This window comes from Schistocerca nitens, chromosome 9 (assembly GCF_023898315.1).
Source record: "Schistocerca nitens isolate TAMUIC-IGC-003100 chromosome 9, iqSchNite1.1, whole genome shotgun sequence".
In the NCBI taxonomy this organism is placed as follows: Eukaryota; Metazoa; Arthropoda; class Insecta; order Orthoptera; family Acrididae; genus Schistocerca; species Schistocerca nitens.
Window position 1 is genome coordinate 359233682 of NC_064622.1, and position 17673 is coordinate 359251354.

The 17673-nt window shown below is 38.2% G+C and overlaps 1 protein-coding gene across 1 annotated transcript in view; it reads left to right on the forward strand.

Moving 5' to 3' along the window:
• The window catches only part of LOC126203496 (DNA-directed RNA polymerase III subunit RPC2), a 185825-nt gene extending 168636 nt beyond the window's left edge, over positions 1-17189 (forward strand). The window contains exons 20-22 of the mRNA XM_049937825.1: positions 11228-11391; positions 15965-16054; positions 17010-17189. Of these exons, the coding sequence (XP_049793782.1) occupies positions 11228-11391; positions 15965-16054; positions 17010-17139 (384 nt within the window). The 3' untranslated portion in view covers positions 17140-17189. The remainder of the gene's footprint in view (positions 1-11227; positions 11392-15964; positions 16055-17009) is intronic.
• Positions 17190-17673: the final 484 nt, after the last annotated feature.

The window sequence follows — 17673 nt, forward strand, 5'->3', positions numbered from 1 at the left end:
CGCATTTTTTTGCAGCTTTGTCATTCCTGAGTATACTATATCTGTCACATTTTGCAGTTGGCTTTGACAATCGTGTACATATATACTTCACATGCCACATAGATCATTGAAGGGGATACTTTTATCAATATTAGCTACTCCATGTCCTTTTTCTATGTCAGTACATTTTTGTCAGCCGAAGTTCCAGGTGTTATAGACATCCCGGAAAGTCCTGGGTTGGCATGTTTTTTAGTGCATGCATAACAGCAGTTTTTACATTGTCAGTGGTCTCAAAATCATGTCCATTCAAGGGTGCATTGATGTAGGGAAACAAGAAACAGTCTGTTGGAATAAAAACAGGGCTGCTGGGGGCTAGGTAGCATAGCCATATTGTTTTTGACCAAATAATCCATCACTACATGCATCCCTTTTCGGGGTATGGTGACTGCGATGTTTGTCACATGGAGTTTTGTCTCTCTGTCTCAGGGTCATATTCAAAAACCCAAGAGTCATCTCCCTTTATAACATTGTCACAAAAAATAGCATCATTTCTACACAACTCCATAAGTTCTTTACAAACGAGCACTGGGTTGAACTTATGGACGTGTCCAAATTTTCGGGACCAGTTTTAAGTACCCATTCTTCGTCTTCAGTTGTTCGGTTTCAGTCATGTGCGCAATGGTTTTGGATATAACCAGAGTCTGAGCTACCAAAAGAACACTCATTCTACAACCTGTGTTCAAAAGTTCGTGCATCTTTTGACATTGAAGAACATCCATAGCAATTTCCATTGGCAGTATCACCTGGCCTTCCAAAAATGCTTTGTGAAACCAAAATCCTGCCACTTTGACAGACATTCTTTCTCAAATGTCTACTTAATCATTAGAAATGTTTTGACCATGGACTTTCCAAGTTGCACATAGAATTTGATTGAGTACTATTGTTCGTGGGAACTGGACCACCAATTAGAGGTTCATTTAGGGAGACATCCTGACTCTTCAGGAGCTCAAGGGAAAATTGGGTTGGTTGTGTTGGGAAGCTAACTACCCCCACTGACTAGCCTGGGTTAAGTAGACTGCACTCCCACCACTAGGACTGTCAAAATAAAATTGGTGACAGACTTTGTACTTCTGTTATGAAATAGTTTGCTGCTACACATGGTGTGAGGTACTTTAGCACTGACTGGAGGGTCATTAAAGGCTTTAACTGTGAGTGCAAACATTGACAATTAGTAAGAAGCCACATGATGCCTGACGCCACCAACAAACTAATTACCATCTGTTCATAATATGCTCTAGACCAGTTTAGAAAAGGCATCTAGCCAATGTTCCATTTTTTGCCATAGGGAGTACTATAGTGCATGTAATTTTTCCTCCTATCTACGTAATTCTGTAGCTCTCAATTAGTTTGAGCGATCAGTCATTCATAATATGAAACACAGTCATAGCTCATTCACTCAAAATGATTCAGAAATTTTACTTGTTAGAATGAAATCAGGCGATGATTCTTCTTCTCTGGAGGCTCGTGCTTTACGGCAGTCTGCTAATCTGTACAAATAAAATGCCTTGTAATTTTTGGGAGCGTTGTATAATCAGTCAGGAAACCTCAGATCAAGCGGATATTTGGCTTTGATGAAGTTTAACCTTCCTAAGAAGTAATGGAGCTCTTGGATTATTAAATGCAGGTTCATATCCAGTCTTTCGGAAGTTCCCTTCTGATTAACAACTACGCAATATATCGATGAATATCATTAATTCTCAATTGTCAAATACACATCTTTTGTATAAAGGAGCAATATATATATATATTTTTCCCTTTTAATCGTACAATTTCGTCTCAGTTATCTTCTGTCATAAATCTCAATAATCAGATTGCAGTTCTTCAAACAAAGCTCAGGCTAATCGGCACGAAGACAATCTCGGAAGCTTTTCTTCTTCTTCTTCTTTTTTTTTTTCTAGCAATCACCAGAGAGAGTACTACAAAGAATACTTATGCGCTCATGGCATAGCTATTGTATGCACTACTTTTCGCATGGATTCTGCAAGTATGAAGATAGAAAATTAGTAAACGTCATTCAAGGGTAGAATTGTATCATAATAATTCATCAAATATAAAGAGATATTACATGCATTTAAAATTAATTGTGACTTTTGATGTTTGGCTCAGCAGGGGGGTGGGGGTCACATTTGACGCTGTTGCCCAAGTAACACCAATGGCAAGCCTGCTTTCTCTCCCACGCTGCCAGTGGTGTCCCGCAATGCATGCATCTATGTTCCGTCGTCTCTTGTTGGAGTGTGGTATTTTCTGGCGCTGAAGTGTTCTGCAGTGGTCAGGTGTCATGAACGAGTATTTTTGTGTTGATGTTGCGTTTATAACAACAGTGCAACATGTCAGAACACAAGATTCATAGTGAAAGAGGTCCTCCAAGAACACGTTTACCAGCTGCAAAGGTAATGCTCTGGTGCAAAGTATTTCTCCGAATTTGACAATAGTAATGGACACATACCAATCTGTTGTGATAGATGAATCTCCAACTATGCAGTCTAGGAAAGTAGATATTTTATTGTGTGTAGAAAGAAATGGCCCACTGGATAAAGTTGAATGTAGCATGTATAATGCAGAGTTATGGAACTTGTAGTGCCATACAAGCCAAATACACCACATTACCAGGTTGCTGAACTGGCTAACGCTAAAAGGCATAGCTTAATCAGGCTTTCTTTGTATCATGATCGTTTAAAGAATATATGGTCCTAGATAAGAAGTAATGTGGCAAAAAGCAACAAGAAATTTATGGACAGTGAGGTTGAAATGCTGACGAAAGAAGCCATTGTAAATGTTACACCACAGGACTGGTCTTGAATTATCAGCCATATCAAGAAGGTAGTTGAGGAGACGTGGATTCATAAGGGGCTGTGATGAGTTTGAGTAATACATAACTTCTCTTGTGCCATGTTAAAATGTGCTTCTTTTATGTAAACACAGCAGAGTTTACAAATATTCATGTCACTAACATTGTAATGCAGTTGAAATTATGACAGAATCCTAAAACAGTGTGTTATTAAACTGGCAACCGAGGACAAGTCAGGTTAATAGTTATGAGAAAGCCCATTCTCAGTATAAAAATAAACATTTAACTACTTCACTTACACTGTTGCAAAACCTGCAGAAATGTTCATTTCACCAGGTATTTGTGGACCTTAAAAGTTACAATATTCCATATAAAAAACTGTAGTTTCTTGAATATGGCGGTATATATGGAAGTTTCACATATCACTCATATAGTAAAATACTCTCCTCTTTGCGTGCTAAAATTTGCCAAAATCTTGTTTTGATATCTTAGATAGTTTGTGAGATACAAGGGATTTATGAATGTTTAATTCTGGTTTGTTTACTGGTGCATGCATTCTTGATGGAACCCTTTACATTGATTCCATTTTCTCGATGTTGGAGACAGATAGTGATATCCTTCACAGTTTAAAGATTAATTCAATATGTTATCTAAATTTCATAAGCCACAGCATATGAACTAACATGCACCAAATGCATATTCATAGTGAGCCATGTTTTTTACTGCAAGCTTTAAGAATTTCGTGCAGTAGTTTGCCTGATATTAAAGTATCACAATAATTATGACCATTAACAAAATGATAGGCAGTTCATCATGAAGCTGACAAATGAAGCTGTAAGATGTACAAGAGTCAGTGTTTATTACAGAATAATTTCTTTAGAATGGTTTAAGAAAGATCGCTGATCGGTCGGCTTGCAGTTCATGCAGTCAAGTGAGCTACTGCATTCAGCACATGCTGACAACTACGCTACCGACCACATGCTCCGTACTGAACTGTCAAAAGTCGCAATTAATTTTAAACACTTTATAACACCCAAGAAACTAACAGTGTGATTATTATTAATGGGATGGGCATATTATTGTTTTTAAATTGTAGTTTGCAGTGGGTATAAAACTACCAGCAAATTAGCCATAATTTGAGGATGGAATGTAACAATATTATGAAAAGGAAAGTCGTCACTCACCATAAAGTGGAGATGCTGAATTGCAGATAGGCACAACAGAAAGACTGTCACAAATAAGCTTTCGGCCTGCAAGGCCTCGCTCATGCAAATGCAGGGGAGGGGGGGGGGGAGAGAGAGAGAGAGAGAGAGAGAGAGAGAGAGAGAGAGAGAGAGAGTGTTGGGGGGGGGGGGGGAGGTTTGTCTATTTTTGACAAAGGCCTCGCTGTCCAAAACCTTATTTGTGACAGTCTTTTTGTTGTGCCTATCTGCAACTCAGCATATCCGATATATGGTGAGTGGCGACTTTCCTCTTCATAATATTGTAGCCATAATCTGAAATGGACTATTCATGTGGGTTATAAAAATAGTCAAGATAACTTAATTACATTCATGCAGCTGACAAGCCTAATTCATTTATTTTTATTGACTGGAACGTGTCACATTGAAATGCATGTTTTATAATTAGGAAATGTAATTAATGGAAGTCCCCAAGCTCTGAAAAAGTAAAACAATAAACTGGTAGCCAAGATTGCTGGAATTTTTTTTTTATTCCATGATTACCGGTTTCGGTGAAACTAAAGCAGCCATCATCGGATCTTAGGACACATACAGGCTACAGCATCAAGGCAAACAATGGTGATATTAATAGTTGCCTATAACACGCAGGCCTTACAAAATTGTCGTAAGTAGCACATAGGTGTCCAAGAGAGATGACATTATAAATGTTAAGTGTCTCCATCACATACAAGCGCAAGCTAGCTTACAGCATGATTGCTCTGAAAAATATTAATGGAGTAACAGTACGACAATTAAGAAGAAACAAAAACTTGTCATGCCTCACAGTGAGGTCCAAGATTTAGTGCGTCAGTGCTTTGAAAAACAAATGCCTCATAGTGAGGTCCAAAACTTAGCACATTAATGCTTTGAAAAACAGGTGAGAGAACAGCATGAAAACAATTACAAGGAACAAAAAACTGTAAAGCCTTGCAGTGAGGACCAAAGTATAGCACATGATTACTTTGAAAAATTGTTATGAAACAGCACAAAAAAAAGATAAAAAATAAAAATAAACTTGACAATCACTTTGACATATTCTTTACATTTACAGAAAAAATAGTTAAACAAATATTGAGTTTACCAGGAAATCAATTTGATGATGAAACAAAATGTATGATGTCATCATTAGGCACCGCAAAGTCAGTACGGAATACCATATGCTAAAGTGAAAGTGGGAGTAGTTATATTTATAAACTATGAGCAAAAAAATCTTTGAAACTTTAACAAAACATCCACAGATAAGTGAAAGTAACAAAAAGGAAAAAACATGGAAAAGAAATCTCTTTCATTCAGTCATCCCTCTCATTCAGTCATCCGTATATCCACCCACAAAGTTAGTTGTATAGTATAGGAATTGTGTAATTAGTCCCTGAACCATTCAGGCATCAAGAATGTCTACTACTTATCTTAATGTAAACAAGCCATTTATAACGGTGCTTGTGAGTGACATTACTAAACAACCACCAAAGGAAAGAAAATCTTAAATATTACGTCTTTGATGTATATCAAACTCATTGGCTTATGTGTTTCCCCTCAACTATTGTGCACTAAATTGGCTGTACAACTTCAGTTAATTAATAAGTTAAAAGCATAAATTTGCTTCGATTAATTACTATTCCCTTCAGCTACTGATGTTGCTGTGAGCAACATCGATCGTCATTAACATATATTCACTTTCTCCTTTGCATCTAGACAAAAACTTAAATAAGAATGAATGCACATCTGCTTATGTCTGTGAAAGTAACCAACACTGAAGTGGTTCATTTGTGACACCTACAGTTATCTGAAGAAAAAAAAAAAGATTGCTACAAACATCAATAGGACAAAATATCTTCATTCAGAATCACTGAAGAGATTAAATAAATTGTGGAAAAAGGAAATGTGTGTATTTTTGATACCTACCTTTAGCCATGTAGTTGCTCCTTGCCTCCATTTCTTGTGAGTAATATGGCCTTGGATACCACCAGGGCTGACATTGTGACTTTGCAGGGATCTTTCTGTTGTTTGGGATTATCTCCCACAACGTTGGGCTGAATATCGTTCTGTAGTGAACTTCTAAAACATAACTTGGAAGAAAACACTTTAGCAAAAAGCACTTAATTGTGCTGTCAGCAGTGTTATCAGTGAGCTCATAGTATACCTTATGGCTAAGTGTTGTACCTCATATCTGTTCCAGATATTAGTAACGGACTCTCAATCATTTCTCCCATACAGTAGGCACAGAAAGCAGCAGCATGAACACCAAATCCTGTAATGGGTCCCTAACCTTCTTAAAAATTGCTGATGTTTCTAATGGACTGCAGCAGTGGATGGCACATAAATGTCACCCTCACAAATATCTCAATGGTCCAGGCGTACTCTGACACATACAAAAATCAACCCTAATACCTTGTGGTGGTTGCCATCTCCCTCGACGTGGACACACAAAAAAATCTTCTTGTACATGGTCAAACTATGAGCTTCTTCCTATAATAAACTCTCCAGTTGACTTTATTCACTCCTGCTAATCGAGCTTGACAGAGCTATGTTCTATTTTCTTTCTATTACATCTTATTGAGCAGGTTGAAACTTCTGTTGTGCTGCAATATTTGTAATGTGGGTGTATGTCATGCCCATACTAATCCCAACTTATTCTTCAACATAGGAAAAACGTGTGCACCTGTGCACCATCTCAATTGCCTGCTACCTCTTTATTTAAAAATTTCACTGTATTCATTCATTAGACAGCTTAGCACGCAGAACATATCAAAAACATTATCAATTTATTCCCCCAGCACTTACCTTTATCAAAATTGTTAAACAGACTGCAAGACCATAATGAAAAGAAAAACACAAATTATTGCTCGGTTTGCTGCACAAAATACAAATTGGAAAAAATCCCACATGTCATAAAACAGATTACGCACAAATTCCCCAAAACATATCCGTACAAACACTAAATTCTTAGGTAGGCACAGTGTACCAGTGTACTGTACACTAAAATCACAAGCTATATACTGTAGACTAACTCCTCCACTTCTTTGCGGGTCATCTCTGCTATTTTTATAATGCAGGTTTGTTTATTGGGTCTGTACCCCTGATTATTCCAATCATTGTTGGTTTGTACCATTATGCAACTGATTCTGCTGCAGGTCAGGTGCTCCCACTCCCACAATCTGGGCACCTTGCCTCTTGTCTTCTATCATTCCCTCAATTATAATCATTATTGTTGCCAGGATTGTTCTGCCAATTTGCCGTTTCTTGGTGATTACTGTGGTACGGATGGCTCACCCATGAGCTGAACCTGTCATCCTTACATTCATTGTAGAAACGGTGTGATCTTGCAACTGTTCCTGTGAGTTGATTCGTTATTCCCATTCTCACCATTGTGTTGAAGCCCTTGTAGTAGGGTCTTGAATATTTGCTTGTCTTTGCAACATTCTACAAGTGTCCGCTGATAAGAGTGTGGCAGTTTGGTGTAGCAGAACAGTATTAAATCAGTTGGCCCAAAGGGGCACCAAGAAACTGGTTCTTTTAACACTTTTTCTTGAGAAAGTTGACAGGGCTTCATATACCCCAAATTCGCAAAATTTTTATGCAACGTGATGTCATCTTTAGCACGCGCTTGAGCCTCCTGCGACCAATATGCTGTGACTTCTCCTGAAACTATCAGTAAGAGTGATGACTTGTGCTGCTGTTTGCACCTTTGTTTCATCTTCGCCTTCGAGTAAACTGCAAACAAATTCAAGTTGAAAGTGAACAGGCCACAGTGGTGGGAGTGAATAAGCAAACTGTCATGCCCAGGCTCTGGGAGGGAAGTGTTAATTATTTTCCCTAATAATTCACTTCCCCCTCAGTTGACCTCATGGCTTCATTGAATGCTGGACACAACTCATAGCTTGGAGCTCTCAGTGTCTGTAGTGGCATGCTCATATTACCTGTGAGTGATTGATTTGGTCACCACCTATAGTAGTGTCCAATACAGCAGGGATGCTGCACGGTTGCGCTGACACCACTTACCGCACCTAACGTTTGTGACACTTTCATTCAGATTCCTCAGTCATTATTTCTTGCTGCTGCTTGCATACCCTGTTGATGTTTTCCTGTACTTCATTATACAACAATTCCTACATGTCTGCTATCGTGGAGATCAGTATAGAGGACATCCTGTCAACTCCTAGCACTATGTCTCATTGATTGTGGTTTCTATTTCAAGTGGAATGAACCATATTACCCTTCCACTCCTCCAGTTCTCTATACTACATCTCCTGTTCTGTCTTTTCGGTCACCCTGATGCTGTTCTATCTCAGAAACTGCCTGTTATTAACTGCTGGACTTCCATAATCTGTTTGACACTTTTGTAATTGTTTGTTCATGGCTCTCTAATGCATCTGAGACTTCTTTATTAATTTCCATCTGTTTTTACTGGTAAACCTAATTGGTTTTTTGATGCTCCTCAAAGTTTTTGACTGAGCAAGGTGGTGCAGTGGTTATCACACTAGACTTGCATTCCGAAGGTTGACAGTTCAAACCTGCATCCACTCCTTCAGATTTAGGTTTTGCGTGATTTCCCTAAATTGTTTCAGGCAAATGCCGGAATGGTTCTTTGAAAGGGCATGGCCGTTTTCCTTCCCCATCCTTGACACTGTCTGAGCTTGTGCTCTGTCTCTAATGATCTCGATGTTGATGGCACATTAAACTAAATCTTCCTTCCTTCCTTCAATGTTTTTGGTATTGATTCGATTGCATTTCCATTGACTGATTCGATTGCATTTCCACTGACTGATTTGATTGCTCGCAACCAGCACAATGCTGAACAACTATGATTGAGATGGTGCCCAGACTCATAAAGGACACAAATTTTCAACCATGATTGCAAAACTATAAAATTCCATAATTAAAAAAGATTGTGAATTCCAACAGAGCACACAACAGATCAAAGAATAAAGGAAAAACCAGAAAGAATTATCACCAGATGGGTGAGCTCCAGTGAATGTAACTTGATAACAAAACAAAAACGTGTAATTATGAGAAAGATCCCCTTTGAAGCAAGAATTAGATTGCAGAAGAATATGCATACTAGTGCATGAGATATGTAGATCATGTTGTGAAAACCATAAATAGAAACTGGAAATGGACTTCTCTCCTCTAACAGTATCACGATTTCCGAATTTGGGAGTGCACATTACAAATTTTACCGTGACTACTGTTAAGGTTGCTGCAGACGAGTAGCAGCGCTGAACTGCAGCTGCTGGTAACTGTTGTTGATTTGAGGCTATATGATGTGATTGCAAATCTTGTCATGCTTCTGATCAGTGTCACGGATACGAATAAGTCCCAAAGTGAAACTTCAAAGACTTGGCAGGAGATGGGGGCACAGTGTGTGTGTGTGTGGGGGGGGGGGGGGGGTCGGCGGCAGAGGAGGAGGAGGAGGAGGAGGAGAAGAAGAAGAAGCTAAGTATGAGTTCGAGTAGAACCACGTAGTAGAAGATCAAATCAGAAATCCTCTCTTGATTTTTGATAGCCTTTCTTCACACCTTGAAAAGGCACATGGCATACTCTTTTCCAACCAATCCCAAGAAAGGGCATACATGCTCTTCCAATTGGGTATTTGGAAGTCAGTTCACTAGCTCCCACGATGAAGTTAAAGATGTATCTGCCCATGAGATACGTATATATGGAACGGGAGATGAGTGTCACCCTGTTCCGATGTCCAGACTCGTTTATGGAAAATTCTGAAAATTTTGTTGGGCTTTGCACAATGTCCCCAGGGGAAGTGCAAAGTTTGGAAATTTTGCAAACATGCAAATGGCTACATATTTTGCATGCGAAAACGTGTCTGGAGACCACACACAGCAAGATTATGACAAATGGACAACTAAGGACTCCATCCCAAAGTTTACTAACAAGCAGAGTTCTCATCTCTTCCACCGGTGGTGTCTTGTTCTGCTGTGGAGGACACCAAGTCTTCAGTTCCACTGCTCATTGTCTTTGGAGGCTGAGGCAGGAGGATAATTCCTGAAAGACTTACCCAAATGTCAGTGTGGTCTACTAGCATGGGACCTGCCTTCTGCGTGACTGGCAATTCTTCCAGAATGTGTGAAAGTTCCTTCTGTTTTCACCCCACTGAAAAGGGATCCCCTAGTCAAGATGCATTTAATGAAAGAACTACTACAAGAATGAAATGTACATGTGGATAACCAACGTTGCCACAAGATACCCCTAACCACTCATGTAATCAGCGCACAGTAGGTGAAATGTTGACAAGTAAAATCTGAATTGGAAAGTAAATGAAGCAAGAGAGTCTCATATGCAAGTTCAGTATGTGAATAGGCTAAAATGTGAGGGGAAAGGCTCACCCTATGTCACAATTTGGTAGCTATGAGGGCAGCAGCAATTTGAAACAGAGAAGAGGCAGCACAAAGTGTTCTGTATAGTGCTGATTCTAACAATCAGTACTTGGGAGGGTGGCTTCCACCTTATTGTGATCATACTTAAGCTAGTCTGTATGGGACTTATAATGTACTAAGTTATGTAAGTTACCCATTAACAAGATCGACAAATGTATGTCCTGAAGTGTTGCCACACACTGTCAGTATTGGGTCTGGAGCTAAATAGTTAAACAACTACTGCTTTACATACTCACTAGTCTGTCATATCAAATATTATGATGATCTGTGAGTTTCTGAATCTACCGTACTCGTCTACTGTTATTGTCTCTGATCATACTGTCCAATACAGCACTGTAGCATTGTACAGCAGAGAGGGAGGGGGTCTGTCAAATACACTGCATGATTATCCAAGCAGATAGTCTGACACAGTAAAGTTGTGAAATAATTCTAAGGGACACATAGGGCACCTGAACCATTGGCAATGTGTGAAACACATTCTGCAGGAGCAGCACTCATGTTCTGTCTCAGTGGATGGGCTACATACTAATTGTCTTTAACGGTTCTCCATCTTCCACGACTTCCATAATGCGGGCATGCTTGTGTGTACACGTGCAGTTATGAACATGCACTTCACAAAGTGGTTATTTAAAAATTGTGACTGAGCATAGAATTCATTATTTGTATATAGTACTTGTCTTGTCACGGCACAGTGAACTTCCTTATCAACATTTAACATGTTCCTTGGCATCATTGACATTTGTGTTCCTAAGGAACTAAGTCACATATCAACAAAACCTTGTCTTTTGCAGGTTTATTACCAAAAGCTCAAACACATGGTGCAGGACAAAATGCATGCTCGGTCACGTGGTCCAAGAGCAGTTTTGACTAGGCAGCCTACAGAAGGCCGAAGCAGAGAAGGTGGTCTTCGCCTGGGGGAGATGGAACGTGATTGCCTCATTGGTTATGGTGCAAGGTATGTATTATGAGGAAGTCCATGAAATATTTCAGGGGGAAGTTTGTAAATTTAAAAGTGAGGAGATATAAAATAACATTTAAGTTGCAAACTGACCTATATGGAAAGGAAGTGGAATTGGTCATGTTCACTTAATTATATTTTAAGTAATACCAACAGAAATATCATTTGTCTCATTGTAATGTCAAACACTACAACAGTTTTGTTATAAACTGAAAGCACCAAGCTTGTATTCTGGATTAATTATTTAGTCTGTTCAGCCAAAGAATGCTAGGTTATTTAATGATGATGACATCCTAATAGATAAATTATATGAATATACTTTAAAAGGGTGAGCTATGTAAACAGAAAGAAAGAAGGAAGGAAGTAAGTTGAAATGCAGGTGAGGTAAAAAGAACTGAAAGGTGGACTGTCGGTATTGTTGCAATGTAAGCTCTAATGCTTTATGAACCACTAATTGGCCTTGGAGACAATTTTTTAATTTTTTCTTACACTTGCAGCCAGTGATGTTGCGATATTTGGAAAAAGTCAAATTAGTGACATCATCAAAGTTGGAGTTTTAGTTCAAGATGGGAGGAAAAATTGTCTTTGACTACATTAAAATAACTACAGTGCGCCCAAAATAAAACTGACACCAAAAGTTTTCATGAGTCTGATTTTCATAGCTACATTGCATTATGATTTTGTCAGGATTTTCTGCAGAAAACATTACACATGTGAAAGATAGTCTGCAGAAGAGACTGACAAAGTAGCAATGAAGTGTAGCTGTGCAAATGCACAAAATCTGGAAAATGCTGCAGAAACAGTTTGTTGCACTCTTAAGTCATGAAAGAACATGACTTACTGACAGACAAAAGTTAGTAGAAATTCACGTGTGTATAAAGAGATAGAACAGCGAGGCATATAACTACTTCCTCTGTCATACCTTAGCGAAGAATCTTGCCGATAATATGAGAAGATTCTGGTCCTACGTAAAATCACTAAGAAGGTCGAAGACTTCTATCCAGTCACTAATTGACCAGCTTGGTATGTCAATAGAAGCCAACAAAAAGAAAACTGAATTTTAAAATTGTACACTTAAAAAATCATTTGCACTTGGGAATTGTACAAACATGCCAAGGCACTGTGTCCCATGTAGAAAAATGACCTTTGCCTTTCGCGGGCAAGTGCTCTACCATCTGAGCTACTGAAGCACGACTCACGCCCTGTACTCACAGCTTTACTTCTGCCAGTATCTCGTCTCCTACCTTCCCGAGTTCGAGTCTCGGTCGGGCACACAGTTTTAATCTGCCAGGAAGTTTCATATCAGCGCACACTCCGCTGCAGAGTGAAAATCTCATTCTGGATCCCTGGCATTTTTAAGCACCTGAAAGAGTCTAACACAAATAAGCTGCCTGGATTCCCAGTTCATTTTTACAGACAGTACTGTATAGCAAATGGTCCATTACTTAGTTTCCATTTATCGCTAATCTTTCACCCAGCACAAAATCCCAAGTGACTGAAAAAAAGTGCATGTGACTCTTGTATGTAACAAGGGTCAAACAATTACAGATTCATATCCTTAACATAGGTATGCTGCAGAATTCTTCAACATATTCTCAGTTCGAATACAATACATTTACTTCAGACAGAAAAGAAAGCATTTTATGTGTGAAACTCAGACTGCCCTTTTCTCATATGATAATCTGCAAATTAAGGACAAAGGACAACATATAAATTCTATAATCCTAAATTTCTGGAAAGCTTTTGACGGTGTCAAACTGCAGACTGTTAATGAAGGTCTGAGCGTGTGGAATGGGTTCGTAAATATGTGACTGTCTCAAAGACTTCTTGAGTAATAAAACTCAATGCATTGCCCTCAATGGTCAGTCTTCACTGGAAGAGAGTTTTGTGAGGAATGCAGCCAGGTAAGTGTGATAGGACCACTTATATACATAAATGATCTGATGGATTGGGTGAGCATCAGTCTGTGATTGTCTGCTGCTGATGCTGTAGTACTTTGGAAAGTGTAGTTATTGACTGACTTAGGATACAGGATGAATTAGACAGAATTTCTAGTTGTTGTGATGAATGACAGCTTGCTCTAAATGTAGAAAAATGTATATTATTGCAAATAATAAGTAAAATCAATCCTGTAATTTTTGAATACAGTACTTGATACAGTCATATCAATTAAATATCTAGGCGTAATGTTACAGAGCGAAATGAAATTAAGCAAGTGCGCAAAGACAGTAGTAAGAAAGGTGAATGGTCGACTTCAGTTTATTGGGAGGGCTTCAGGGAAGTGTAGCTCATCTGCAAAGGAGACTGTGTATAGAACACTTGTACAACCCATTTTTGTGTACTGCCAATGTGTTTGGGTTGCCCATCAAGTTGGATTAAAGAAGACATCAAAGCAGCACAGAGGTGTGGTGATACATTTGTTATGGGTAGGTTTGCTCAACATGTTATAAAGGCGCTTTTTGATCTTAGAAAATGCAATTGAGAGAAATTTAGAGAACAGGCATTTGCAGCTGATTGCAGGACAATTCTAATTCCGCCAATGTATATTTTACGCAAGGGCTGCAGAGACAAAGTAAGAGAGATTGGCGCTCATACAGAGGCAGACTTGTAAACATTTTTGAGGGCAGTTTTGTTCTGCACTCCCTGTATGTCGTATTAGCCAAAATAGCTAATCAGAACTGAATATTTACATTTTTTAAGGCAGAAAAGGAGTGTCCTCTTGTCGGTTGGTAAAACCAGAACAAATGGAAAAGAGTCTATTGAAACAACATTTTGATTCTCATTAAAAATAAAATGTTTAAAGTAATAATGTTAAGTACTCAGCTGAAATACGCACTCAGATCCATATCAAGGATATTTTTGATAGTGGTAGTGAATCATAAAGCATAATAAGTATTTGAGCAGTTTGTACTTCCATCAGATTCTGCTTGTATGATCTTTTGTTGTGTAATTGTCTTTCAGCAACAACGTGAATGGCAAAAACCAGAATTTCGAAAAAGAATTCTTATTACTGGCTGATTACCTAAGACAGTAGTAGAAGCAGCTATTCTTTGAATTTGCTTAAAGGGATAGTGGAATACTGTCTCCTTAGGCTGTGTTTACACCTGTGCACCTTGTGGTTAGACACCGTGTGGCTGTGTTTGCTCCACATGCAAGTAGAGGCACATATCTTTCCGTCTGGTATGGAGACATTTCTTTGTCGCTGTGTGCACAATTCAGAGACGTATGCGGCTTTGCACCAGTTCATGCACCTCTTCACCTCTTCATGCAATGGGTGCATGTGCGCAGTGTGCACAGAAAGTCACACAGGTGTAAATGCACCTTTATTGTGCTAACTAGTTACAATATTGTAAGGAAAGGTATTGCTGGTAATTAGTGTGTTGACCAATAGCAACTCCCTTCTATTTCATGAAACACTGTAGTTTTCTGGTCTGGCTCTGTAGCTGAGTGATCAGCACGGCTGACTGCCATGTAGAGGATCTGCCTTCGATTCCCGGTACTGACAGGGATATTTTTCCTTGGTGGGAGGACAGGAACGGGGTGCGCTCAGCCTTGTGATGCCAGTTGAGGAGCTATTTGACCAGGCAGTAGTGGCGCTCCAGATCATGAAAACTGGCAATGATCAGGAAAATAGTGTGCTGACACCACACCTCTCCATACCACATCCATTGACACAACTGGCAGAGACTGACATGGCGGTCGATTGGTACCGATGGGTCCGCCAGACCATGTAGATGAAATTTACATTTTACTTTTTTCTGTTAAAGGAGTTCTGAGGAGACCTATTGGCATGTATACAAATTTTCTTTCTCTATCTAATTTTGTATGAAAATGTATGGTTACTGTACATACTTACCAACTCCTGCTCCCTTTTCAAAAGTGTGCCTGCAAACTAATTATTGAATTTCCATTCTGTAGCACATATTATCCTGTGCAAAAAAACATTTGTAATTGTTTAAGTAGTTACTTAAAATCTGTAAACTGCCCCTTGATAATTGAGTCCAGTCAGTATTCTTCCATGCAAGGCTGTTACTGTTAAGCCTTTAGAATGATCTATGGAATAATATAACTTTTTTTTAGTGTTCGTGAATTTTCCATGTTGTTTAACTATTTGATACACAGACAGTGGAAAGTGTTGCATTTTTTCCATTTTTCTCACCAATCTAAAAAAGTGAGGAATTTTTTTGTGCAGCCAAGTTCAATAAGAATGTGATTTCTTGCTTAATGCAGTTGTGATTTTTGATTTAGTGACTACTATAGTGGATAGTGTATGCCTTTCTTTATGATAATTTTTTAATTTATTTATTGATCAATATTTATCAAAGATTAGTGTCCATTTATAATTAAGTTTCCATTGACCATTGAATGCATTTCAGCAAGTACTTAAAAGATTTTTCATTTTGAAATTAATCAAATGCATTAGCATGGATAAACATATAATTCATTTTTGTATTTACTTTACAAAATCTAACATCTTGTGTGAAATTTGCTGTGCTGAAAAATTGTTGTAATTTTGTATTACTTCCAAATATTTACAAGAAAATTTGCTTACCAAGTGGATGTATTTCAGTATGATGCTTGTTGAAAGACTCATGATTTCAAGTGATGCTTTTGATGTGGATGTCTGCAACCAGTGTGGACTCCTAGCTTACTCTGGATGGTAAGTTGATGAAAATAGCTCTACTCTTATGTTGTTGGAAAATCAAACTGTGAAATATTCTACCTTAGCTGGTAGGCATGCTTTTACAATAAAAGTTGAATTATGCTTTTACAATAAAAGTTGAATTAGTGCTACTCCGATGAATTATTAGATTCCCATCAGAAGTAGTTCTACATGAAAACCTGATAAAGTTTAGAGGTACATAGCTTTAATAACAATAGCTCTTCAAGAAAACCATTCTAAAGTATGTAGCTTTTGTGTGTTGCTTCTGACTGAACAATCAAGTCTTACTAACTTGTAGAGATAGAAATCTGCATTCTTCCCTGAAAATCCAACATTTATTGAAAAATTTGTGTGTGTGATTGAGTTGAGCAAGCAGGCAACAAATATATTTCATGCCTAAATTTCATTTGAGATGTACACAGTCCCTGAAGAAGAGGAAGAAGAAGAAGAAGAAGAAGAAGATGATGATATTTCATGAAATTTTTGTCTCTTAATCAGAACAATGTAACACTATATAGTTGACAGTACATTATTTATTATTTATGCAGATGTATACTGTCCTCTAAGACATTTTTATTTTGGAAATATATTTACTGTAAATGGGTTAACTTTTTCAAAACACTGTATAACAGTACGCAACTAGATATAAAGGAAACTCTACATTATGAGTATCTGGGTGTATGCAGTTCCTATCAGGGAAATCACTTTACTGTTCCCTTTCATGTATTATAAAGTAGCTGACAGAAAAAAAGTTTAACGGTATGTCTCAAGCTGTAAATTATGACAAACATTTCTTATACAGTTAAGAGCACCAAGCCAAGAGACGAGCACCTGGATCATTCAACATTTTCTCATTTGTAATTTAGGCACAGAAACAATGTGATCTTTAACTATAGTAAAAACTATTTTAATGTATATCCACTCTATTGTTTAAATTTTTAAAAATCCACAGGTGTCACAGCTGCCACTCCAGCAAGTCTGTCTCAACAATCAGAATTCCATATGCATGTAAGCTACTGTTTCAAGAGCTTCGATCCATGAATATTGTGCCACGACTGACTCTCAAAAACTACTGTGACTGATGTATTTGTATATATTTTGTATATTTGAGGAAATAAATTATTGTTTTTTTAATAACTTGCACCTTTTTTACTTTGCACACATTTCTTTCCTTTATGTTTTTCCTAGGTTTGTCTGTCTAGAAGTTCTTGGGTTAAATGAATTCAGCTGTTACTTTTCATACTCACGAGCAAGCACATTTCATGCACACATGACTGCCACCTCCAGCACATCGGGCCGGAATGCAACTATCACTGTCTACAGATTGCTGCTTGCATCTCACATGATGGTTGCATTCCAGCTTGAGATGCTGGAGGTGGCAGTCATGTGTGCATGAGGTGGGCATTTCTATTTTGCTGATGAAGGCTGTGGCTGAAAGCTCCATTTAAGTGTCTGAAAAATTGTACCCATCTGCACCTTAACGTGTCTTCTTTACGATAAGTAGCAATCTGCCTTTTCCTGCACTGTTCATATTCCTACCTGGAGTTTCCATTGATTCAACAGTTATTTTTACTAACTCAAAGTAAAACAAACTGTTTATAGAAGTGTAACATTCT